Source organism: Schistocerca serialis, chromosome 2 (genome assembly GCF_023864345.2).
Source record: "Schistocerca serialis cubense isolate TAMUIC-IGC-003099 chromosome 2, iqSchSeri2.2, whole genome shotgun sequence".
NCBI classification, from domain to species: domain Eukaryota; kingdom Metazoa; phylum Arthropoda; class Insecta; order Orthoptera; family Acrididae; genus Schistocerca; species Schistocerca serialis.
This window is the reverse complement of record NC_064639.1, coordinates 586538331-586566079: the sequence shown is the minus strand read 5'-3', so window position 1 is coordinate 586566079 and position 27749 is coordinate 586538331. Positions and strand designations below refer to the sequence as shown.

Below are 27749 nucleotides of genomic sequence, written 5' to 3'. Positions count from 1 at the left end.
TGTCAAACTCTTCACGCAGTATCATATCTCCCATTTCATCTTCATCTACATCCTCTTCCATTTCCATCATATTGTCCTCAAGTACTTCGCCCTTGTATAGACCCTATATATACTCTTTCCGCCTTTCTGCTTTCCCTTCTTTGCTCAGAACTGGGTTTCCATCTGAGCTCTTGATATTCGTACAAGTCGTTCTCTTTTCTCCAAAGGTCTCTTTAATTTTCCTGTAGGCAGTATCTATCACACCTCTAGTGAGATAAGCCTCTATACCCATGCATTTGTCCTCTAGCCATGCCTGCTTACCCATTTTGCACTTCCTGTCGATCTCATTTTTGAGACGTTTGCATTTCTCTTTGCCTGCTTCATTTACTGCATTTTTATATTTTCTCCTTTAGTCAATTAAATTCAATATTTCTTCTGTCACCCATGGATTTCTATTAGACCTCGTCTTTTTACCTACTTGATCCTCTGCTGCCTTCACTACTTCATCCCTCAAAGCTACCCATTCTTCTTTTACTGTATTTCTTTCCCCCATTCCTGTCAATTGCTCCCTTATGCTCTCCCTGAAACTCTGTACAACCTCTGGTTTAGTCAGTTTATCCAGGTCCCATCTCCTTAAATTCCCACCTTTGTGCAATTTCTTCAATTTTAATCTACAGTTCATAACCAATAGATTGTGGCCAGAGTCCACATCTGCCCCTGGAAATGTCTTACAATTTAAATCCTGGTTCCTAAATCTCTGTCTTACCATTATATAATGTATCTGATACCTTTTAGCATCTCCAGGGTTCCTCCATGTATACAACCTTCTTTGATGATTCTTGAACCAAGTGTTAGCTATGATTAAGTTATGCTCTGCGCAAAATTTTACCAGGCGGCTTCCTCTTTCATTTCTTACCCCCAATCCATATTCACCTACTACTTTTCCTTCTCTCCCTTTTCCTACTACCGAATTCCAGTCACCCATGACTATTAGATTTTCGTCTCCCGTCACTATCTAAATAATTTCTTTTATTTCATCATACATTTCTTCAATTTCTTCGTCATCTGGAGAGCTAGTTGGCATATAGACTTGTACTACTGTCGTGTCTATCTTGGCCACAACAATGCGTTCGCTGTGCTGTTTGTAGTAGCTTACCCGCATTCCTATTGTTTTATTCATTATTAAACCTACTCCATCATCCCTATTTGATTTTGTATTTATAACCCTGTATTCACCTGACCAAAAGTCTTGTTCCTCCTGCCACCGAACTTCACTAATTCCCACTATATCTAACTTTAACCTATCCATTTCCCTTTTTAAATTTTCTAACCTACCTGCCCGATTAAGGGATCAGACATTCCACGCTTCGATCCGTAGAACGCCAGTTTTCTTTCTCCTGATAACGAAGTCCTCCTGAGTAGTCCTCGCCCGGAGATCCGAATGGGGGACTATTTTACCTCCGGAATATTTTACCCAAGAGGACGACATCATCATTTATTCATACAGTAAAGCTGCATGCCCTCGAGAAAAATTACGGCCGTAGTTTCCCCTTGCTTTCAGCCGTTCGCAGTACCAGCACAGCAAGGCCGTTTTGGTTAGTGTTACAAGGCCAGATCAGTCAATCATCCAGACTGTTGCCCCTGCAACTACTGAAAAGGCTGCTGCCCTCTTCAGGAACCACATGTTTGTCTGGCCTCTCAACAGATACCCCTCCGTTGTGGTTGCACCTACGGTACGGCTATCTGTATCGCTGAGGCACGCAAGCCTCCCCACCAACGGCAAGGTCTATGGTTCATGGGGGGAAGAGTAAGGAATGATGGGTGAAAAAATACGATAGAGGCTCCAATACTGCATCAACCATTCAGCCTTTTTGTTAGTTGTAAACACAGCCGCACCTAATTCTGAATGATAGTTATTTGGGGTCGAATATGGAGACAGCGGGAGAAGTAGTAACCTGACCAATACATTTCCTTCATGCGTTATTGGATGTTATTATTTAAGCGACATTTCACGAGTCGCGTTATACTCTTAATTATTAGCCCTATTTATTATGCGTTCCTGGACGGACTCCCATTTTCAGTTGTCGACATTTATGCCAATAACAATTTCGACCAAAACCTCACAGTTATAGTGAAATCTTGTTAAAAGTACTTGATTTCTCTGGTACATCAATTCTTAAACTAATGATAGGGGTGGGATTTTCTTATCACGAGGTGGCAAGATTACCACATAGAACGTTGTGCCAAAGCATTTTCCGATGTGACAACACTGTCGAGAAGCTGTAGCAGTGCAAGACGTTCGGGTGTGGCGCTACTCCGCTTAAACTAACGTTAATTTACTTAAACTAAAGGGCAATGTAATGAATTAGCGGTGTGATATAAACATAAGCACATTGGAGTGAAATGTTCAATGCGAGATGCATTTCATAATTTCGACAACAAAACTCTGTCTCGGAATCTCGCAGAAAGCCCAAAGAGATTCTGGTCATACATAAAGCACACCAGAGGCAAGACGCAATCAATACCTTTACTGCGCGATAACAACGGTGAAGTCACTGATGACAGTGCCACTAAAGCAGAATTATTAAACACTATTTTCCGAAACTCCTTCACCAAAGAGGACGAAGTAAATATTCCTGAATTCCAATCAAGAACAACTGCCAAGATGAGAAACATAGAAGTAGATATCCTCGGTGAAGCAAAGCAGCTTAAATCAATTAATAAAGGCAAGGCCTCCGGTCCAGATAGTATACTAGTCAGGTTCCTCTCAGAGTACGTCTATAAAATAGCTCCATATGTAGCAATTATATACAACCAATCGCTCGCAGAAAGATCCGTACCTAAAGACTGGAAAATTGCTCAAGTCACACCAATAACCAAAAAGGGAAATAGGAGTAATCCGCTGAATTACACGCTCATATCACTAACGTCGATTTTCAGTAGGGTTTTGGAACGTATACTGTGATAGAACATTATGAATTACCTTGAAGAAAACGATTTATTGACACATAGTCAACACGGATTCAGAAAATATCGTTCTTGTGAAACACAACTAGCTCTTTATACTCATGAAGTAATGAGTGCTATCGACAAAGGATGTCAAATTGATTCCATATTTCCAGATGGCTTTCGACACCGTTCCTCACAAGCGTCTTCTAACCAAACTGCGTGGCTATGGAACATCGCCTCAGTTGTTCGACTGGATTCGTGATAGACAATAGACGGAAAGTCATCGAGTAAAACATAAGTAATATCCAGCGTTCCCCAACGAAGTGTTATAGGCCCTCTATTGTTCCTTATCTATATTGACGACATAGGAGACAATCTGATTTGCCCTCTTAGATTTTTACAGATGATGCTGTCGTTTACCGTCTTGTAAAGTCATCAGATGACCAAAGCGAACTGCAAAACGATTTAGGTCAGACATCTGTATGGTGCGAAAAGTGGCAATTTATCCTGAATTAACAAAAGTGTGAAGTTATTCACATGAGTACTAAAAGAAATCCGCTAAATTACGATTACACGATAAGTCACACAAATATGACTGTAAATTCAACTAAATACTTAAGGATTACAATTATAAATAACCTAAATTGGAACGATTACATAGACAATGTTGTGGGTAGAGCAAACCAAAGATTGCTGTTCATTGGCAGAACACTTAGAAGATGCAACAGGTCTACTAAAGAAACCGCTTACACCACGATTGTCCGCTCTATTCTGGAGTATTGCTGTGCGGCGTGGGATCCGTATCAGGTGGGACTGACGGATGACATCGAAAAAGTTCAAAGAAGGGCAGCTCGTTTTGTATTATCGCGAAATAGGGGAGATAGTGCCTTAGACATGATACGTGAATTGGAGTGGGAATCAGTAAAACAAAAGAGACAAAAGAGTTTATCGTTGCGACGGAATCGTCTCATGAAATTTCAGTTTTCTCCTCCGATTGGGAAAAATTTCGTTGGTACCCACCTACATAGGAAGAAGTGAGAATCACGATAAAATAAGAGAAATCAGGGCTCGCAGGAAAAATTTAAGTGCTCTTTTTTCCCGCGTGCCATTCGAGAGTGGAACGGTAGAGACAGTTTGAAGGTGATTCATTGAACCCTCTGCCACGCCCTTTATTTATAATAGCAGAGTAATCACTTAGATGCAAATGTAGAATGCTACTACTTCCTACAGCTATGAACCTCATTTGTAATGGAAAGAGTGAAACAGTTGATTAGGACTACTCTTGAGGCGTGTATTATTTTACTCAATATTTTATATTAGATAACTTCTAACCTGTCATCCTCATTTTCAATAGCACTGCAAATGCAACGATCATAAGAGTTTTCAGTGTATTAAGCACATTTTGCGAGTCACAATCGGCAATAGTGTTTAACATCTTTTTCATGCAGGTACGAAATAATTAAAAAAACGCCTTACTATAGTTAAGTGACACGAGTATAATTAAATTGAAGTTTGATTAACTGTCACACTCTGATCAGAATGTCAGGATGAAACCGGAAAAAAACTGAATACACACCATTTCTGAAAATCCCGCTAATGATATACCCATCGTCTTTGCTGTATATATACTGCACAAAATTTTTCCAGACGAAGAGTGTAAAACCAAAGCTTTTCTTATATCTTCCCGAATGTAAAATGCTCTCTTCTTGCGTTTGACGAGACATTTAATATGTTTGCCTGTAAAAACTTTATCATATTGTGTTATTAAACGCAGACATCTCTCATTAGTGTTAGTAGTATCTTGATTTTATCCTCTTTTTCTGATTCTATGCTGTAATCAGCTTTTTTCTTCTTTGGTGACAGGACAGCTGGTGTGTTTAGTATTCGTTTGTGAGTTTAAAGAGCGTACCTTATATTATTTATTTGCGATACCTATTCACTTGAGGACGGAACATCATCAGAAATGTCTTTAATAAGAAGCAATGTAGATACTGCAGTCAGTTTTAAGATATTCTTTTGTAGAAGTTTCAATTGCTCAGGCTGTGGATCTCGTAAATAATCGTCCTCTTTAAAATACAAGCTACAGAAAGTAGCATTTGTAATGTGATTGCCATCACTTATTCCGCAGAGTTGAACCCACCGAGCACGTGTTTCTGGATCTTTGGGAAAACTGTGATAGGTAATACTACTACTTTTAATTTTCTTATTATACAGTAGTTTTCCCATAAAGCCATAGCATAAGTCAGCATTATCATTGCCATACATAACAAACAAGCTCGATAGAACACAAAAATAACGAGCAGCAACCCAAGAGCCCCCGCGAACTGAACAGCGCTTCTCGACAGTGACGCAGCTGGCAGAACGGAGAAAAATCCCGGTTTGCGCACGGTCGTTGCCCTCTGCCCACGCTCACCCTCCCTGACGAAGTAATAAGATGCACGACAAAGATAATACACGCAACATGTAACAAAAAAGTCGTTCACCGGAAGGAAGGTGGAAGAACATCAGGTGTTAGCTTTGACCAAAGATAAACATAGACAGGGCATGTCTCCACTATCTCTGCAATACGAAGCTTTGAAACCAACCCCCCAGTCACGTGACAGGTGGAACAAAACGGAGTCTCTGTCATTAACTGCAGTGAGATGTGGACCTGACATAGTTTTTCTTTTTCAGGTGAAGTAAAGCGTACAACTGGAGTGACACAACAACTGAGTGACGTACTGTGTTAATATTATGTTTGTAGCAGTACAGTTAACGAAATTCATGGAATCAGCGTAAATGCCGATATTATTCCGACGACTATTTTTTATTGGTCATTATACGCGAAACATTTAAATTATGGTGATTGATTAACAAAGGATTTTGGCGGTCAAGGCAAAAAAGATTCTAACAAAGAGTGAGATATTCTCGCTTTACGTTTATACTGCCAAAATTACTTTTTCTCCTCTTTGCTGTAATGTGCACCATCTGGGTCACCATCCACACTTAACTAGAAGAGAATGCCTGAGTGTGGTACGAAGCGTATCGCTAACTGAGGATTCCTAAGAAATGTTTGTTAAAATGTGAAAAAACAAAAATGGCATCCGATTTTAGACATAACGTTCAGTTTTCCCATAAAAATGCGTTTGCTTTTACGAGTTTTAAGAAAGCCGGTGTGGATATTGAAACAATATTGAAACAAGAAGCAGAATTTATCACAAAACATTGATTAATCAGAAAAATATCACGAGTCAGATAATATTAACATTTTGCTTCCTAAAAATCTTTGTCATATCAAGGGCAATGCAGACAAAATGCATCGCACATTTCACTGTCCGATTAAGGTAACAATTCTTTCGCATTTCAGTTAAATGACAGCTACCTCTTTTTTCCTCTAGAGGCTAAAGCCGGACGAAAATAAAATCTGGTGACACAGCATCTGGTTTTAGTTTTCTTCTGATATCAAAAGCCTTAGTATAAAAAAAATCCTTCGAAAATGTTGACACGTGTCGGTTTGTATGAACGCTTGCCATAAAATTTTTCCTCTTCCGTGTAACAAGTTAACTTTTCTTCGTATTTCATCTGTGGGAAGGCATTCCTGGTATTACTTCATCTGTAGGAAACTATTTCTAGTATTCATGATTTCGTAAAAACGAGTTATTAACTTCGTATCTTTGACAGAGACAGAGTGAAAGAAAGACGGCAAGTGCTTTCATGAGACAGATACAGAAGGTAAAGCTGTCATCAACTTGAAGGTTGGTCTGAGCAGTTTCCTGCTGATATGCCATTGCGTTTATCTGACCTTTAAAGTGATTTACCTAACCATTCATAGGTACTTTTCACACTGACAAATATGGCTTAAAAAAAGGCCGTTCGCAATTGCATGGTAACGATATTACTGCTTATCTTCAGTCTAACATCAAATAACTTGATTTAGAAGGGTGTCTTAGCAAACTTTACACATGGTGGTCAGAAACAGTCTGAAAAACTTGTAAGGATGTTGCAGGGTAGATTGTGCTGATAATTAACTATTAAGAAAAAAATTCGATACGTCACGGCGTTTTCGAGATAAGTAGCATTGAAGTTTGCCAATCAAGCCGTTGCGCGCGAAATTCAAGCGGCCCGCCTGAGCCGGTGTTTTTCGTTTGTTGCCTAAAAAAAAGAGAATGATAGAAAAATTGGACATGGGACAGTAGTCAGGCTTGAACCCTGCCACTAATTGTATATGGCGGGTTTGAATTTGCGTGCGCAACGGTCTGATTGACTAACTTCAAGCCGGCCGTGATGGCCGAGCGGTTCTAGGAGCTTCAGTCTGGAACCGCGCGACTGCTTCGGTCGCAGGTTCGAATCCTGCCTCGGGCATGGATGTGTGTGATGTCCTTAGGTTAGTTAGGTTTAAGTAGTTATAAGTTCTAGGGGACAGATGACCTCAGCAGTTAAGTCGCATAGTGCTCAGAGCCATTTGACTAACTTAAATGATTATTAACTCGGAAACGGCGGAATGTATCGAATTTTTTTCCTTAATGACTATTTCCCAGCAAACCTAGCCTTCAACACCCTTACAAGCTTTTCGGACTGTTTCTGACCACCCTGTATGCATAACGAGAAATTACTTCCTTTCACAGATGTTTTCGTGCAATCAGGCACTGCATAACTGTTCACTATTACAAACAAATCATTTTGAATGAAAACACTGTGAGTGGTAGTCACACAGTTTTAAATATCACCTCGAAAAAATCAAACTGCAACGATGAAACATGACGACGGTGTTAGTCCTTCGCTATACATTCAGTCTTAATGTGACACTTCCATCTCAGTGATGGATGACTTGACGGGGACCTTGGTTGCAGGAGTTTGTATTTTGGCTAACCAGGGAGACTTAAACTCTTAAATCAAACCATTGTCATTCTCTAAATGACTGCCACGCAGTTATTTCTTTATCCGTGGCTGCCACGTCGGAGAAATACGGAGGTCGGGCAAATAAGTTCGAACAAGAAGCATGTGTGTGTCTGCGTCCTGTGCAGAACGAGCTGGGCCTTGCCATGGAGCAACACGTCCCTTCGGGCAGCTTTGGACTGCCTCTTGCAACTTCGTCAGGGATTTCGGTATTATGCTCCTGTCATGGTTCAGGAGATTTTGGTATTATGTTCCTGTATGACTTACCTCTTGCAAGAATGATCTGTTAGGACCACACCACCACATCTCTTCATCTACATCTACATTTATACTCCGCAAGCCACCCAACGGTGTGTGGCGGAGGGCACTTTACGTGCCACTGTCATTACCTCAAGAAACACTCAGCACCACCTTGTCCAATGATGGCTGGTTCTCCGTCTTTTCGACGTCGGTCAACACTACATGCATTGCTCCTTTGTCTCGAGGTCACATGGATATACCCAGCATTCGTCGAGGGCGATCAGGCGGCTAAATAAGTCATGTGGATTGGTCTGACACAGCTGCAACATATTTGCTGCCGCGTCTGTTTGGCGGACCTTACTAATAGTTGTGACCAGTCGCGGAACCCAGTGGGCAACGACCTCTATCATGGTAAAATGTCGTGAAATAAGTGAAATCTGACGCATGACGGATTTTCACTTTTTCATACGATGGTCTTGGAACCAGAGCCTTCACTTCTGTTGTGGTTTCCTGTTCATCGCAGAAAGATGATCTACCACTTCTTCTTTCGTCATTCAGCTTTGTTTCACTACACTGGAATCTTTTGCACCACCGAACCACTGTGTAATACTGGGTGTGGTTCCGGAACTTCCTTATATGAAACGCTCGCCATACAGCGGCCTTTACTGATTGTTGTGTGCCGTTGAGCGTTTTCGAAAGAGTGGGATCTAAGGTTAATTTATCAGAAAGCTTGCAGTGGACGAGAGAGGAGCGCGTGTTCGGCTTGGCGACGTACTTTTCCAATAGGAGTTCCGTCATCACAATGCAGGTTACATCCGCAAAACAGTTTAATATCACGCCTGCACGACGTGTTCCTGATCGAACATCCATTGCTATGGGGTGGACACGTTTATGGATACTTGTAGAGCGCAGAAATAGAAACCAGGGCCTTCGAGGACCACCAGGACACCAGAGAACGTCGAGAAAGTAACGCAGGCGATTTTCAATTCGCCCAAGCGATTGCACGCATCCATGCACCTGCTCTTGCAATTTCTGATCGCACAGTAATATGAATTCTTAATGAATACTTGAAATGTCGTCCATACATACTGGCAGTGGGACACACGCTTAATCCACTCGCTTTTGTTTCACGAAAAAAATTGCACGTGGAGCCTTGATCGAAAAGTTGCGTCATGACGCCATTGTGTTCTTCAGCGACGAGGCACATTTTCATTCATCTGACGGTGTGAATAAACGAAACCTGCTATATTGGATAACTTCATGAGCACCTCCTGCATACATAAGGTGTGACTGATGTTCATCATCCACTATTGCCGTCGGTTGGCTCGTGGTTGTTAGAAGAGAACGATAGGGTATTTACGGTCACTTCTGAGCGTTATGTCCACTTGACTAGGAGTTTTTTTCTTCCCGAACTTGAAGGAATGGGTGTAGGGGATATCTGGTTCCAACAAGACGGCGCCACGCCTCACACATTACGAACGTCAGTGACCCTCTCGCGCGAAAGCGTGTCATCTGTTTGAGGGAAGATCTTCAGTGACCAGGACGCTCGCCAGATTTAGCCTCAACAATTTTTCATTGTGGGGCTATCTTGATTCCAAGGTGTATACCAATCGTCCACGGACCCTGGGTGAGCTGTGGAACAATATCCGTGCTGCTATCGCCAACATAGAGACCTGCTCGATAAAGTCGACCAAAACTTCTGTTTCGACTCTCAAAATACACTGAGTAAAACGGTGGCTATCTTCAAGATATCATTTTCAAGCCCTAATGAAAACTTCAAATGTAGCTCTATGGAAAGAACAGAGAATAAAAGTGATATCTCCAATACTTTCTGTTTTATGATTTTTTTAAATAAGGAAGTTCCTATGCTGCGCCATCTATAGTGGTCCATTGATGTCGTACACTTCCGCCAAGTCAGCATGTCGTAGCGTTTTTCAGATGTCTAAACAAAGCTGCCGCATAATAATCCACTTTATCAATAGGGTGCACCATTTAATTTTGGCTGCTTTAACGGCATGCTACGGTAATGTGGTATTTCCAATATTTATCACGAAAGTAGACAAGTCCCTGCAAACAGACAAGAAATTAATTACCTAACCTTTCTTTTTTCAGTGATATTTAAAACTTCGTAACCATCCCTTGTACAACAAAAAGAAAAAAATTAACGATTGCTCCATAAGCTGTCTGTAACTCGTATCACCCATCAGTTTATTGAGATGTTGGTTTCAGTATGATGTCTACACAAGCTACGGTCTCAGGGTTTTGGTACTTGCAGTTTATCTGTCTGGGCTGACCTGTGCTGCTCGCCAGTCTCGGAGCGCGTGGCGATGGTGTGTCCGGTGTTGGCGATGCAGTTGTGGGACAGGATGGCCGTCTGCGGGTAGAGGCCGCGCACCAGGGCGCCGTTCTCGCAGCGCACCTCGAAGCAGTTCACCTCCAGGATGCCGCACACCGTGTGCACCAGCTCCTCGTCGAACCTGCGGGCGGCGACAGACTTCAGACCACGACACAGTCCGTCTCAGCCCCAGCACTACGGATCACAACCCAGTACAAAAAGCACACTGCTGCCCATTAAAACTGCAACACCAAGAAGGCAGCACTCAACAATAGTCAGACAATCATCAAGTGTACTACATGCTTGAATACGCAGATAATTAACATTTCAGCCGAACTGTTTTAACGGACCTCTTCCTTCCACAGTCTTCAAGTCCTACTTCTTTGTCCACATGATAAATGTAGGATCTACAGGAGTTTCAAGTTAGACAGAGGTCGCTAACAAGTACGAACAGTGTTGGTGCTTAGCTTTTACGATGAGGTCTTCGTTATTGTCTCCATAGTATATGTTGGCTTCGTTGAGTCTAGGAGTGATTCCGCTGAGAGGTTCCCGTGGTTTTCTTTATGTTACGATGAGCCTAACTGGTTTGTATGGTAACATGTGGTATTTTGTTTATGCATATCACTATTTAACGAATCTTCTCACATTTAACAACACTTCTACACAAATATTAAATGAAACTCATTGTCTTTCACCAAATTTACAATCAAGCGTCTTCCGCCATATCTATATCACAACCTTACCCAACCGACGCTGGTAATAAAAGACCCCGAACGTCGTGTTCCAAAGATCCATCTCGTATCGACAAGACCAAAGATGACAGTCTCTTCGAGTTGTTAAACTCGAAGCCAAAGACAATATTTAAAGAAAATATTATATGTAAAGAAATTACAGAAATAAATAATTTTACGTTTCTCACAGTTACCAATTTGTTTCGGGCCATTAGTTTAAATACCGAGGAATGCACAGAAAAGGCTAGCTAATGTTTTCTGCATGCCTCAAGATTGCGCTAAATGGTATTTTCAATGTGCTTCGGAAACTATTATATGCGACTCAATAGTCATAAGCTGAAGACGCCACTGCCACGTAAACAAGGTTAAAGTGTATAAAGATAAATATACGGAGTCTGATAGTCTTCAAATCGGACATTGGAGTATCGGTTACTTCCAAACTATTTACTGTATCGAGTATCACTATACTAGTTTAGGGTTCAAGGTGACGTTCTGTTATACTGTGCAAAGCAGATATAAGTGAGGCCGTGGACATACTACAGGGTGTTCCATAAAAACACGAGAGAACTCCCGGATATCAGTAACGTCCTGCCACGATATGTCAGCACAGAGTCTTCTGGCCATCTTCAGGTGAGTGCCACAGTACTACTACAGTGGCACTCACCTGAAGATGGCCAGAAGACTCTGCACCGAAATATCGTGGCAGGACGTTACTGTTATCCGGCAGTTCTCCTGCGTTTTTATGGAACAATCAGTACGCCGGGAAAGCTTTAAACATTACTACAGGGTGTTTGTTTGAACCAGAGGCAACTAAATATCTCAAAAACCAGGCATCGTGCGAAAAAAATTGTTCTAGGTGAAAAGTTAATATTAGCTGTGCTACAAATGGTCACCGCCTAACCGCCTCTCCTGTGTGGGGGGAGATAGCTTTGTGTTTTCAAATTAAACCTCCCGATTTTTATTCTACGCCAAAAAATACGTACAGTTACGTTGTTTCTCATCGGCGGTTGATGGCGCTGTAAACTACAAGTATCAAGTATGCCTGTTATTGCAATAAAGAACCGACGCATTTGAGTCTACATTTCATTTACGACGTAAATGGAAACCTTCGTGTTCCAAGGGTTGATACTGATCGTCAAACGTTGCTTGAGTGTTACAAATGTGGCTGTGCAGTACAAGTAACACTGCTGGACTTTGACATTTCGACGAATAAGCTACTTGTATGGTAACTAAGTTTTCTGTTCCCTAGGGACTGATTGTGGTCAGTCTCCAAACCATCGGAATGCTTGATTTCGGTGGCCGCCGTCGCACCCCGCCATCAGTGTGAAAGATTTTGGTGTCTGTTCCTGTCCAACCGCTGTAACTCTCGCGCTGGCCGCTACGCGGCTACTGGCGGAATGCAAACCACAGCCATTGTAATGTGAAAAAATGTCCATGAAGTGATAGGACACGCGCTCTTGTTGCCATGGACAGTCACCGAAATCAAGCAGCCCAAAGGTGAGAGGCAAGGACACTTACCTAAATCAAGCATCCCGAAGGCAACATAAAACTATTACATTTACAGTGTTGTTCCTGGATCACGCTAAACGTAGTTTCTGACCAGACATGGAAACGGCTAACCATATCGTATTGTATAATCTAATTTGCGACATTGTGGTTTATTTCCAACAGAAATATCAAAAGCCAGACCTCCAAGGCTTACATCTACATCGTAAATGAAATGTATAATCAAATACATCAATTCTTAATGGCAAAAACAGGCACACTAGATATTTGTCGATCACAGTGCCATCTACCACGAATGAAAAAGAGTGGTTTGCTCAACCGTACGTTGTCTTTGGCGTAGAATCTGAATATGCAATAAAATCGGGTGATTCCGTTTGAAAATATAAAGCTGACCCCACACACGCAGCTGCTGTGGGTAGCAGGTGGACAGTTGTAGCACAGACAGATGTGCCCATTACTGATATTAACTTTTCACCTAGAACATTTTTTTTTTCGTGCGAGGTGTCGTTTTCGAGATATTCAACTGTCTCAAGTTAAAACCAACAACCTGTACATACCATGTAAATATTGGTTGGTCGGTCTCTCCCGCCGGAGGTTCGAGTCCTCCCGCGGGCATGGGTGTATGTGTTGTTCTTAGCATGAGTTAGTTTAAGTAGTGTGTAAGTCTAGGGACCGATGACCTCAGCAGTTTGGTCCCATAGAAATTCACACACATTTGCAAATTTTTTTGTTGGTTGGTTGTGAGAAGATCATGTAAAGCCTTGCGTAAGGAGGTTACTTGCATTTGTCGAAACTCGACAGCAACAGGTTCTTCACCTATCAAGACTGCGGTTTATCAATCGTTAATGACGCTGCTTGGATTGATCGGGATTCCACAACCGCAGAGTCGATGAGTTCAGGATCGCCGTATCCGACACCTTGAAGAAACTCCATTGCCCTTGCGACTAGCGCCCGAAAGGACAGATATGTTGTTCACTCAGCCGTGCAGGATCGTATATCTACGTCACATAGGCCTACCTTGACTCACGAAATTCACTAGTTTACAGTAAAAGAACTATCCACAAGCACATCGCGATGACAAATGGAGCACCACGGACTGTCAGCATGGCGACTACTGCTGCGTATCCCCTTGACGTGGCAACCAGGAAAGGCGCGTCGACAGCAATGTGTCCAGCGATAACACTGGACATGGCAGTGCCACCATGTCGTCTTCTCAAACTAGTATTGGTTCTGTGCATACCATCACGGTGGATGTATCCGTGTGCGGAGACTCAGAGAACAAAGAACGTTGCCACATTCCATCCGTCATTGTCAAATAGACTCAGAACCTATCTTGAGGCTACAGGCTGTCGCTGGTACACGACGCGATCACCTCTGTTTCGCATAAGCGTTGACCAGACAGTACGTCTGTAACGTGTTAAGGCTTGTGGTTGTGCCTTATCTTCGAGATATCCGTGACGTTATCTTTCAACAAGATAACGCAACCCTCAAGTTTCTCGTGCTGTATAGACCTACCTCGATGCAGAGGGTGTTCGACTTTTGTCTTGGCCGGCACGTTCTGCAGATTTCTCACCTACTGAAAACATCTGATCAGGGGTTGTCGAGAAATTGGCACGCTATCACTCTCTAGCCACTATGATTAATGAACTGTGGAATGGAGTTGAAGCAACAGGGAATGACCTATCTAAGCTCAGTTTAACGCGATGCCCATCTGCGTTAGAGAGATTGTTGCTGCCATGTGTAGCAGTTCTCTGTATCTAATTTCACAGTCTTTATCAGTGGTCCACCATTACCCCTGAGTGCAATCAGGTATTAGCCAGTAGCCCCTCGCCCCTTCCCCACACCACCATCAACATTGGTGCCCAACTAAAATGTAGAATGAAAAGAATTTTTTTTAAATACTTTTATTTTTACGATAGATGATACTTGCTTTTTGTGGGTGTCTTATTAAACCACGATATAATTACTCACTGGCGCTACTGGTACTGCTTATTTCTAACAACTATGTTTTGTAGTCTGATGAAGCAATTCTCGGGGCGTGTTGAGTGCTAGATACAACGCTTTCTTAGGAAAGAAAGCTAGTTATCCGAACTCAGGGCAGACAGCTGTTAGAAAACATGCTTCCTCTCCACCATAAGTGCTTCACCCTCACCGTAAATCCGCATTTAAAATCAATCAGGTTAAATTGTGTGCACTACACTTAGTTTTTGTAAGTCACTTGATTATTGGACTCCTTAGTTCTGAACTGACAGAACCTGGAAGACTGTGCTTTGTACCTAAACACTGTCAATAATAGCGATAACAGTAATAATAATACGACATCGGCCCTACAGCGATGTATTAGCCATTACATAGTTACCGCTGTGTTGTACTGTCAATTACTTTGTTTGTTTTTGTGAAGTAAATAAAGAGGCAATTTCTAGTATATTGCGGGGACTGCGCGCAACTCGGAGAAAGCGTTTTCGTGAGATATTTAAGCATATGTGACATACGCAGATCTCAATTTTACTTCCACAGTAGCATGGTACAAAGTATATGTGTAGTGGGTGGACTGTGTAAGGAAGATATTCATACTCTAATTTCTGAAGCTGGAACCATCACAGCACTGTGTCAAACGTTAATGAAACAACTCACTGAAAAAACTGTACTTATTGGGAAATTACGTAATCTGTATTACAGTCTTACGAAATAGTAATAACAGTAACTATCTTTTAAAAATAATTAATTGCATAACCCAAACACAACTGAACTGTTTCGTTTTCACTCCTCAGAATATTTCATTTTACCCCTCAGAGAGGAATTATCCCTAGGTCTGGAGTCAATCCCCTATATAGACTGTCAGCGTCGCCATCATCGATGCGGCTTCGCTTCTGCAACAACAAAGAAAGGCGCGCCAACACTTACGTGCCGCCAGAAATGGACATATCCACAGGAGTGGCGCAGTGAGTAGAATTCCATTACTTTATATCCTTCCTAGATTTGAAAATTTAGTGGCCAGAAGCGCATTTAGAAAATATTCAGTCCGAAACAGATTGTTACGTCAATACTTAACAATCGCACAACGCTAGTCAACTGCGCGATGTATAGTGCAGTTTACGTCTCAACAAGTTTTCCACTCCCTGTGCCGTTCCAGTCGTGTATGGAGTGAGGAAAAATACACAAACTGTGTGCTGCCGCACACTCTATAATCTCTTTCTATCTTACTGTCCTGAGTTCGATTTGAGCTTTACAATGAATAGAATGAATTCTTCCACTGTTCGTCTCTAGTATCTGTTATCTAAATTTACCCAAAGTGTTCCGTGAGAACAGTGTCTTCAATGATCTCATCTTTCCTGAGCATATTTTTTTATACTTCTGAATGAGATACATCGACCTTTTACGATCCTTGCGGCGCTTCTCGAATTCCTTTGATATCTATCGCCAGTTCGATTTAATAAGGGAACCAAACACTCTAGAATGGGCCACAGTCGTCACTCGCAAGCGGTGTTCTGCATAGGCGTTCTGCGCTCATCCATATTCCATGCAACCAATCTAACTATCCCATTCAGTTTCACTATTCCTCCTTTCGACTGCCCCCCGACCATTGTAGCATATCGTTCAGTAGTATTTCTTTTAGATATCTGAACAATGTTATGATCACATACTGTTCATTTCTGTTGTTTGTAGGCGTTATTTTGTGTTTATTTTTAATTCAAGCAGGGCAATCATTCAGGACAAGAAGTGGAAATGTTGTCAACGGCTTTCATTACTCCCTAAATATCATCCAGCGATGATAATTTCCTGTAGATAATGACATCGTCAGTAATGAACCTGAAAGGCAGGCTCATGCAGCCCGGTAATTGTTTTACGCATATTCAGAACACTGGCGAAGCTACTATGCTTCCTTGGGCACTCTCAACGCTACTTTCATTTCTGTACAAAATTTCATACAAAATTTCTCCCCGACTGTGATACTTCTGACAAGATACTATGTATGCATGCATTTTAGTCTCACTCGACTGTAAATTTAACGGTTGCCAGGAATTTAGCATGAATTTCTCTCTTCGCCTTTGTTTACTATTGTAAGATACATATTTCGGCGAAGAAAACGAAAACTGTGTTTCACACAACCTATGTTTCTCGATTAAGGGATAGAATCTTTTGGTCCTCTAGGAATCCAGGTGTTGTTGTTGTGGTCTTCAGTCCGAAAACCGTTATGATGAGCTCTCCATGCTACTCCGTCCTGTGCAAGCCTCTTCATCTCCAAGCAACTACTGCAACCTACAGCCTTCTGAATCTGCTTACTGTATTTACCTCTTGGTCTCCGTCTACGATTTTTACCTCCCTCCCCCATGATTTCCTCCAGCTCTCTTGATGTCCCAGAATGTGTCCTACCAACCGATCCTTTACTCTAATCAGATTGTGCCACAACTTCCTTTTCTCCTCAATTCTATTCAGTACCCCCTCATTAGTTACGTGATCTACCCACCTAATCTTCAGCATTCTTCTGTAGTACAATATTTCAAAAGCTTTTATTCTCTTCTTGCCTAAACTGTTTATCGTCCATGTTCTGTTTCCATACATGGCTACTCTCCATACAAATACTTTCAGAAAAGACTTCGTAACATTTGAATCTAAATTCGCTGTTAACAAATTTCTCTTTTTCGGAAATGCTTTTCTTGCTATTGCCAGTCTATGTTTTATCCTCTCTATTTCTACCATCATCAGTTATTTTGCTGCCCAAATAGCAAAACTCATCTACCACTTTGCGTCTCATTCCCTAAACTACCTTCCTCAGCATCACCTGGTTTAATTCGACTACATTCCATCATCAGCATTTTGCTTTTGTTGATGTTCATCTTATATCCTGTCCATTACGAATCTATACACATTATAAAAATAGATGTGTGTATGTGTGTGTGCGTATGTTTCACATCTGCTCCTAAGCCACACGACTGATTACAACCAAAATTGGTACACATATCTCTTAGTGCCATTACTGTCAGGCAACAGCCGTTGCTGACGTAAGAAGCACCTGCCTATCACAGTTCAGGAGATATGACATCATAAACAATGAGATGTGTGAAAAACTGCCGCATTTGTTACTTCTGTGCTAGAACTCCATTCGCAATAAAGTTTGCAGACAGTACCCAGGTATTCCCCTAAATGCACCTACAAAGTTATATTATGGTACTACACACGGTTCAGAATATCTAACGTCATAAACAATGAGGTACGTGAAACTCTACTGCATTTTTAATAGGTTTTTAGGAGAGGAAATGAATTACCGAAAAAATACTGGGTGCCATTTAAAAAATTCATACCACTGTTCATATCTTTGTGAGAAACACAGCTACAACGAAGGCAATCATGCTGATTGATGTTCTCCTCACGGCTAAAGAACGTTTGCTTGAAACATTTTGTAATTTCCATCTGGACAAACAGTTATATAGGGTGGTCAACACAAATGGAACACCCTGTATAATGAAGTAATATTTGGAAAAAAAAACTTCAGAAATATCCAGGCAGATCTTGATAAGATTTCAAAGGAGTTAAAAAATTGGTAATTGTCTTTAGATGTTCCAGACCTTAAAATTGCACACTCCACAAAACGCTAAACGTAGTACTTATGACTACAACGTCAACGAATCTCAGCTGTAACAGGTCAACTCATGCAAATTCCTGGAGGTGTATCCACTTGTAAGGATATACAATGGAATGATTGTATAGGTTCAGTCATAGGTAAAGCAGCAGAGAGACTTCAATTCATTGGAAAGATACTGGCAAATTGTTGTCAGTTTAAAAAGGATACCGTTTACTAAACATTGATGTGACCCATTCTAGAGGCATGTTCAAGTGTCTGGAGCCCATACCACACAAAAATAACAGGGGATATTGAACACTCGTATATAAAGAAGTACGTCACGATTGGTCACAGGTTCCTCAGTCAAACGATAGAGATTCACGGAAATGCTGAAAACCTTGAACCGAAGGACGCTGGAAGATAGAAATTAATTATCCCGCGATTCGTACTTACGAACATTTAAGAACTATTGAGGAATCAAGGAATGTATTTCAACTCTCTACATACCGATTCTGTAAAGACCACGAAAACAATATTAGGCAAATTATAACGCACTCAGTGGAGTTTAAAAATCATTCTTAGGTCGCCCAGTATCCGCATGGAACGGGAAGAAACCCTGCACGCAGTACAGTGGTGAGTGGCCTCTGCCTCTGGTTTGTAGAGTACAGGTGCAGATGAGGATGAAGATGAGTCGCTCCCAAGTGTAATGTTTCATTATTTTAATGTTGTGGAAAGATTTTGCTATTTTGTTACTTAAAGAAAATGACATCTTTGATAAGATCAATTGTATTAACGTGTCGCACTATGTATATTGCTAGACTTGCCCACTTGAAAATGACAGTGCAGTCCAAATAGGTCAACAGTGGTTTAAACTGTTTAAACAGTATCGGCGAAAATAATATCGTTCTTCAAGGATTTTCTTTAGTCCTTCCGAGATTCTGTACAAGAAAGAGACACTTACTTACTGATGGTGCTTAACTCTAGACGCTAGAGCAGTTACGGGCGCCAGATAATGTACCTCTGCTCCTGTGCTTACCTTAGAAGCATTCCTCGCTGTACACTGACAATCGAAAATATTATGACCACCTGGTCAACAGCGTGTTGAACAACCTGTGGACCGCAGTACAGCAGCGATCCTGCGTGCCGTGCATTCGACAAGTCCTCGGCAGGTTTCCAGAGATGTGTAGCACCAGCAGTCTACGCACAGGTCACACAGTTCCCATAAATTATGGGTCGGCGGTTTGCACAATAGCGTCCCAGCTGCGTTACATCGGGATGAGATAGAGTGACCAAGACATCAACATGAGTTCACTACCGTGCTCGTTAAACCACTGTAGCTCGTTTCTAGTTTTGTGAGACGGACGTTATCCTGCTGGGAGGCGCCGTATGCAGCGGGGAAAGCATCAAAACATAAAGGAATGCAGACGGTCGGCAACAATGTTCACGTTATCCGCAGCTGTCATGGTGCTTTCTATTACTACCCTACAGCATAATACTGCCCCGACATGCCTGCGTGCGTGGCGCGTTGCATGTTTCCAACAAACGTTCGCCTGGATGACGACGTATCCAGACAACCGTCGATCTGGTGTAGCAAGAAACGGGATTGACGCGACTAAGCGACACTTCTTCACTGATCCACGGTCGATTCTTGATGACCCCATGCCAGTAACAATCATAATTGACGATGACGTCTACTGCGGAGCCACGTGCTCTTCTCTGTGACCGAGCGAGGTGGTGCAGTGGCTAGCACACTGGACTCGCATTCGGAGGACGACGGTTCAATCCCGCGTCCGGCCATCCTGATTTAGGTTTTCCATGTTTTCCCTAAATCGCTCCAGGCAAATGCCGGGATGGTACCTTCGAAAGGGCACGGTCGATTTCCTTCCCCGTCCTTTTCTAATTCGATGAGACCGATGAACTCGCTGTTTGGTCTTCGCCCCCAAACAACCCAACCCTCTTCTCTGTGAGCTGAACAGTGTGCTCCATGTGGCCGCACCATCATTGTACTCCGTAGCCAGATTTGCCACAGACAGCCACGTCACAAAGCGGGCAAGCCCCCGACATTCTCTTTCTGTGACGTGGCGTGAGCGCCCAACACCTTGTCGCCTACTCGTGGTTTCGCCATCCCTCGACCACTTTCCATTGACGCTCGCGACACTAGCTCACGAACAGCCGACCGGCTTCGCCCTTTCCGAGATGCTTTGTCATGGTCGCTCATGTCGGTGGGATATTTGCAGCCCTTATCGTCGCTGGCATGATTCCTCATTCGCCTCTGCCCCGCTTATACACTTTCTCTACATGTCATGAGCCTGCCATTTAAATTCGCGGCGGGGAGTGGTCACAATTTTTTGATTCATCGGTGAGTATTACTCTATTACCTACCAATGTAAAGACATTTTATCGAATTTGACTGCTGCAGAGAATCAACTGTTTATAACAGCATACAAATGTTTAAAAAAGACCAGCGGACAAAAAGTTAGTCAACTACAGCAAAAATAGCGCTGATGTCTTCGAACACCGCCTCTAGCCCAGATAACGGTCTCAGTTTTGCGAGTAAGAGAATAGACGAGACTCTTCTGCTATACCATATCCAGGAAAAAGCCATTCAGTGATGATTAGATGCCACAGAGATACAAAACTGTGCGCCAGCCGTGGTGGCCGAGCGGATCTAGGCGCTTCAGTGAGGAACCGCACTGCTGCTACGGTCGCAGTTTCGAATCCTGCCTCGGGCATGGATGTGTGTGACGTCCTTAGGTTAGTTAGGTTTGAGTAGTTCGAAGTCTAGGGGACTGATGACCTCAGATGTCAAGTCCCATAGTGCTCAGAGCCATTTGAACCATTTAATTTCAATAATATAAATGTGACATAAAATCATGTAGGAGCCGTGCGACTATTGTTATAATGAGGAATAGTTCTGAATTCAGGCTGACTAGGTCGCTATGGAAAAAGTCAAACATCAGGCAAGGAATGACTTCATTGCTCATATGACGCGTTTCGGAAATTATCCATCATCAGATATCGAGGAACGATTACTGCACAGTTATATGTGAAACAAACAGACTAATCTGCGAATGTTTGTTTCATATACCAGGTGTAGAAGTATGAAACCGGAATTTGGTTGCAATAATTATACATCTATCGTTTGAAACTGATAAACAATATTTTATTCAAAATAATCGGAAGCAGCCAAGTCTGGAGAACAGGCTGCATACTCTAGTATCTCCCAACTGAACGCATCGATCGTTTCCTGACCCGTTTTCCTACGTGTGATGGGGCGTTATCATGGAGCAATATGACTGTGTTGCCTTTTTTCATATTCCAATCTTTTTCACATAATGCTCGATTTAAATCGATCATCTGCTGTTGGTAGCGATCAGTGTTAACGGTTTCACCAGATTTTAGTAGCTCATAATAAATGACACTCGTATGATACCACCAAACACAGAGCATCGTCCTCTTTTCAAAGCGATTTGGTCTATTTGGTCTTGCAGTAGATATCAATAGATTTCCTGTATTCACTCATGATTTACGAAATGGTTGAAATGGCTCTGAGCACTATGGAACTTAACATCTGAGGTCATCAGTCCCCTAGAACTTAGGACTACTTAAACCTAACTAACCTAAGGACATCACACACACACACACACACACACACACACACACACACACACACACACACACACACACATGCCCGAGGCAGGATTCGAACCTGCGACCGTAGCGGTCGCGCGGTTCCAGACTATAGCGCCTAGAACCGCTCGGCCACACCGGCCGGCTGATTTACGACGTTTGGGATTCTCAAGATACAGGGTGAGTCACGAAGACATGCAAATATATTGACATGTTATTCTACAAGTAAAACTAAAGAAAAAAGTTCATATAAACATAGGTCTACAAATGTTTAGTTATGGAGTTATGGCTAATAAAAGATTTTGCCTTACATTTAGAAACTTCGCTAATATGAAGCCATTGCTAAACTGTACCAGATTAAAGTAAAGCACGATTTCCATTCATTTTGTTGTTATTGATCTGGTGAGTCTAATAAAACATGTCCCAGACGAGTATCTGCAGTAGTTTTCCAGAACATCCACAGAAGCAAAGAAGTAATTTCATAAAATTTTTAATTTATTAACTACTTGGCCCAATTTGTTTTTTAAATTCCAGACAACTGCACAGAGTTTTCAATAGACGTTGTAGAGAATTTAGTTTTCGAATAATTATGGTAACAACGTTAACTGAAACTGTATGAATGTGTCAGATAATCTGCTTTTATTAATACCACAGCACACGTGAATTCATGTTAAACCGAAAAATCCAAAACTCAGTGTTAGGGAAGTTGTACAGTGTACATACAGTTTTACAATATATACACAATAAATGTTCAAAAATGTCTTCACCGAGTTCAGTGCATTTAGCTTCACGCATATGAACAGATTTTGTTGCTAGTTTCAGTTTCACAGGGTTGTTCTTAATTTCGTCTGTTGCATTCATAATGTGAGCAAGTAATGCGTCATGTGTATTGACTTTGTCCTCATTAACCATGTCTCTCATCTATCCCCATACACAAAAATCCATTGGTGTCAAAGAGGGCGATCTGGGTGACCACAGACGTGTAGCACCACGACCAATCCATTTCTGGGGAAAATGTTCATTTAAATGTGTAGTAACGGCGTTGGTGAAACGTGGAGGCACCGTCATGTTGAAAATACATTTGCAATCGCGTATCAACTGGGACATCTTCGAACAAGCGGGGCATTTCTTCTTGAAGGAATTGTTAAGTACGTTAGACGTCCTGGGAAAATGAAAGGTCCAATAAAGTGCGTGTTGATTATACCACAGCACACATTTATGCTAAATCGCTGCTGGAAATTGCGTTCCACTGTTGCACATGGGCTTGCTTCAGGCCATACGTGCTCGTTATGTAACTTGTTTATACCATCTCGAGTAAACTATGCCACATCAGTAAATAAAATGTATTTGTGTAACTGCCTATTAGTATTTAACCAGTTGCACAACTCCAAGTGAAGGGCACGGTCTCCCAGATGTGAATGATGCACTTTTTGTTTATGGTAAGGACACTGATTATTGTACTTGAATGTACATTGTACGCCATGCCCTAGATTGTGAAATGCCTAATCGTTGAGAGGTACTTCGTGTACTGGTACCCGGGCTACGCTGAGCATCATCCATAATATCGTCATCTGGTCTTCACGTATCGAGCGCTCGTACTGATTATGGACGCTAGATATGAAACCTGTCTCCCGTAACATTAGCAACACTCCACTAATGGTTCGTGCGTTCGGAATTCTCCGAGTTGGATAACGAACGCGATATTAGTTTTAACTTCAGCCGTAGCGTTACCATCACATTTGCCATAAATAAACACCATATCGGCGTATTCCTCTGTCGTAAATTTGAAAGGGATCCATCCCTATTTCATAAATAATCTGCAAAGTGCAACAGTTACTGCTGTATGTGGTTTGACTTGGTTCAAATGGCTCTGAGCAATATGGGACTTAACATCTAAGGTCATCAGTCCCCTAGAACTTAGAACTACTTAAACCTAACTAACCTAAGGACATCACACACATCCATGCCCGAGGCAGGATTCGAACCTGCGATCGTAGCGGTCGCGCGGATCCAGACTGAAGCGCCTAGAACCGCTCGGCCACTGCGGCCGGCTGTGGTTTGACTTAAATACACTGTTGTTATTATGTTCTTTAACTGAACAATACAGAAAACTAACTCGTTTCAAGGTCAGGAACGACTGAAACAACTCACTATCGGTTGCCAATAATGACATAAACATTTCAACATTCTTAATGGAAAGTAAACAAATTTACTTGTACAATAATCTTTGCTTCTCTGGATGTTCTGGAAAACTACTACAGATACACGACTGGGACATGTTTTATTAGATTCACCAGACCAATAACAACAAAATAAATGGAAATCGTGCTTTACTTCAACCTCGTACAGTTTTGCGATGGCTTCATATTAGCGAAGTTGCTAAATTTCAGAGAAAATCTTTTATTAGCCGTAACTCCGTTACTAAATATTTGCGGACCTATGTTTACATAAACTTTTTTCTTTATTTTACTCGTAAGATAACATATTAAAATATTTGCATATCTTCGTTAATCACCCTGTACATCCATTTTTCATCGCTTGTCACTTTCTTTTGTATCTAGCGAGCAGCATTTCACAAGTGTTCTTTCGAAATGCTTGGTGTCTTAATTCAGTTCATGTGAGCCCATTTTCCTACTTTCTGCACCTTTCCCGTAGCTTTCAACCGAAGAGGAACGGCTTTATGCGTCACACTCAACTGTTCCGCGAGTTTCTGTTGAGTCTGAATATCGTCTTCATTCAATAAGATCTGCAATTCGTTGCCTTCGAACTTTTTCGGTGGTTTCCCGTACTCGTCGTTTCTGACGTCAAAATCCCCACTTTTGAATTTTTTGGACCACTCGAAACACTGTGCTTTCCCAAGAGCATGTTCGCCGAAAGCTTCGACAAGCATTCGATGCGATTATGCAGCAGTTTTCTTCAAATGGTAACAGAAAACCAGTGCTGTCCGCAAATCGTAGTTCGTAGGCACAAAACTCGACATGTTTACGGGTTTGAAACAGATGCCGATGTATGGAACTTGGGTTACTGTGTGTTGGGATTCGTCGTCAGCCGTTACAGGTAGGACATGGCGCTCCAAATGCGGTCTCACGGGCCTACACTAACGGCTGGCACCATCTATAGGGAAATCCCGGTTTCATACTTCTACTCCTGGTACACCTGGAGACGCCATATCTACGTGCAGAAATCGTCCCTGGATATCTGATGATGGATAAATTCCGAATCGTGTCATATGAGCAATAAAGTCATTCCTTGTCTGATGTATGACTTTCGCCATTGCGAATCAGTCAGCCGGCGTGCAGAATTACGACTGTTCTAATGCCGAGTTTGACGCCATATAACAACAGACAAAAAAGTATTTTTTCGTGTGATATAAGTAGAAATTAACAACTTTCAGATTTTTTCCTTTGGTTGTACTGTGAAACTTTACTTCTTGCCAAATATCAGTATTCTATGCCAACGGGAAGTATCCTATAGGGTTTGGTGACTAAGTTTTCGAGTATCAAAATATGTGAAATAAAATGGCCATATCTTTTCACCGCCTTGACATAGAAGTTCCAATTTTTTACACCGCCAACTGACAGTAGGCGTCAGTTTGTGGCATGAATTTCAACTCGATGCATCTAAGCGTCCGTGAGGGAACACGTAAATAATAAGACAAAACAAAATTAGCGACTACTGTTATGCGAAACGACAAGTTGAAGCTCAGATGACAAGGACAAATATCGACGTAGGCGTTTGTGTAGGTGCAGATGATATTTCAGTTCTCGCTGCAGCAGCGCCTGGCGCGTTTATCTGGACACCTGATGAAGCGGGGATTCCCGGCCCACGCAGCCACCTATCTAGCAGCAGACCATGCAGCGCCATATCGCCAGCCGGAATGCACACCAGCTGCAGCCTGAACCAGCACCACCTCCTCAACGTCACAGGCAAACGTTGCCGTGGAACTTTCGCAGTTCGCTTTCGCACTCCGTTTCTCAGTACATGTTATTCCCCGAGTGTGGCGTAATGTTCAGTTAAAATGGTTCAAATGACTCTGAGCACTATGGGACTTAACATCTGACGTCATCAGTCCCCTAAAACTTAGAACTACTTAAACCTAACTAACCTAAGGACATCACACACATCCATGCCAGAGGCAGGATTCGAACCTGTGACCTTAGCAGCAGCGCGGTTCCGGACTGGAGCGCCTAGAACTGCTGGGCCACATCGGCCGGCTTCAGTCAAAAGTGTTACTCTGAGATCCCGATTTAACTCAACCTTTCTTCACAGAGTTTCCCAATAAAACATATATATTTTATGCAATGTAATGCATAAAAAAACAAAACGTTCCAGATTGCCGTCCCCTATCCACGCACAGCCATTTTAATTAGAAATTATTTAATGAAAATTCTTTTCGATCGTTAGTTACTCTCATGCAGCTTCTTAAAAATTTTAGCAACAATCAAGAGTTAAAGGCACACATAAAACGCCAAAGTAAGATTGCCTATCTTCTGCCAGGCACTAATGAGAGGTTGCCAGGTGAAAACAGATACGATATGCGAGTAAGTACCCTCATCAAGCTTCCTTATATAATTATATATAAAATGCTGATAATTTTATTTCGAACGTTATGGTATTGTTTTGCCTTAGGAAAAGTAGGCCAGTCTGAGGGTTATCGCGATTTTCTTTCTGCGCCAGTGACGGCGGAGCCGCGTAGCGGTTCTGTTTCGAAACTGCACGCTCCTCACAGTATTATTAAAACTATGAAAAATATGGTCTGTTCATCTAATGACAGAATCAATAAAATCTTTTATATGACGTTTCTACTGGTAGACCAGTATTATTTTCAGATTATACTGATTCCCTGCTTACTCTTAAGTCAGTGGGAAGGCAACAAAGTTAACTTTTATTTCTGAATGCAGTTATGTTATCTAGATTTGACAAACCAATATCGCGAAACAAAATCTCAATTTAGCACGACAGTGTACCTCCAAAGTTCAGGTGAATAAACATAAAAAAGCAGTGCTAAAAGTGGAACGAGACGTCTTTGATCGACTACTAGCCATTAGCCTTGAAAAAGGGAAGAAAAGGAGGATACCGACATTTCTGCTATCACCAATGCCTCCTGCTCTTTCCTGGTGTATCGGTGAAATGTTAAATGCAGACAAGTCCACATCAGCCAGAACACATGGTGCAGGCAACAGAGATTGACGTTGAAATAGTAGATGGACTTATACCGCATCGGATTCTCCTTACCACAAAACTTTTATAAAGTAGCTGAATCGGTTCTCATTAAAATTTTGTTCAAGTAATGCTGCAGAACTACATATTATGTTTCATACCTGTTTAACGTCTTCAATCAAGGATTCTGAACGACAAAATCAACAACAGTTTGATATTCCATACATAATCACAATTATTGCTTTAACCAGGCTTCGGTACAGTTCTCAGATGATTATTGGGAGAATTTCCATTTGGTATCAACTTTGCAATCGAAGAGTCTTTATAACCGTTGGGAATCAGTGCTGCTCTTATCAACTAAAGACAAACAATGCAAAGGCTGAAAAAAGTGGTTATGAATGTCAGCTTGAGAAAGTGGATACGATATTTATGTTTCGTATAAGCAAAGAGCCACCAACTTTCAAAACTTTTAGTAAAAGCCTCCTGCACTGTTGTTCCGATAATTCTTCTCGTCAATATGCATAATATTTCTGAATTTTAAATTTGGTTGGCAGGTTCAGCGATCAAGACAAAAAATAATAAAAACGTTAACTGCATCAATTGCATGGAATTATCACGGAAGTATTGATATTCATTACATCTAACTCTACCAGAATTCCACGTATTTACATGATGCGATTACTTTGCTGCTTTCTATAATAAAGGAAAAGTCAGATCTGAATTTTTTTTTCAAACAACGAAACTTACAAGTTAACTTTTGCGCCACTAACGGTTGATGCCG

General features: G+C 41.8%; 1 protein-coding gene across 1 annotated transcript in view; it reads right to left on the bottom strand.

Moving 5' to 3' along the window:
• Nucleotides 1–27749, bottom strand: part of LOC126457607 (SET domain-containing protein SmydA-8) — a 266574-nt gene that overhangs the window by 88641 nt on the left and 150184 nt on the right. Inside the window, exon 4 of the mRNA XM_050094057.1 lies at nt 10338–10520. Coding sequence (XP_049950014.1) covers nt 10338–10520 — 183 coding nt within the window. The remainder of the gene's footprint in view (nt 1–10337; nt 10521–27749) is intronic.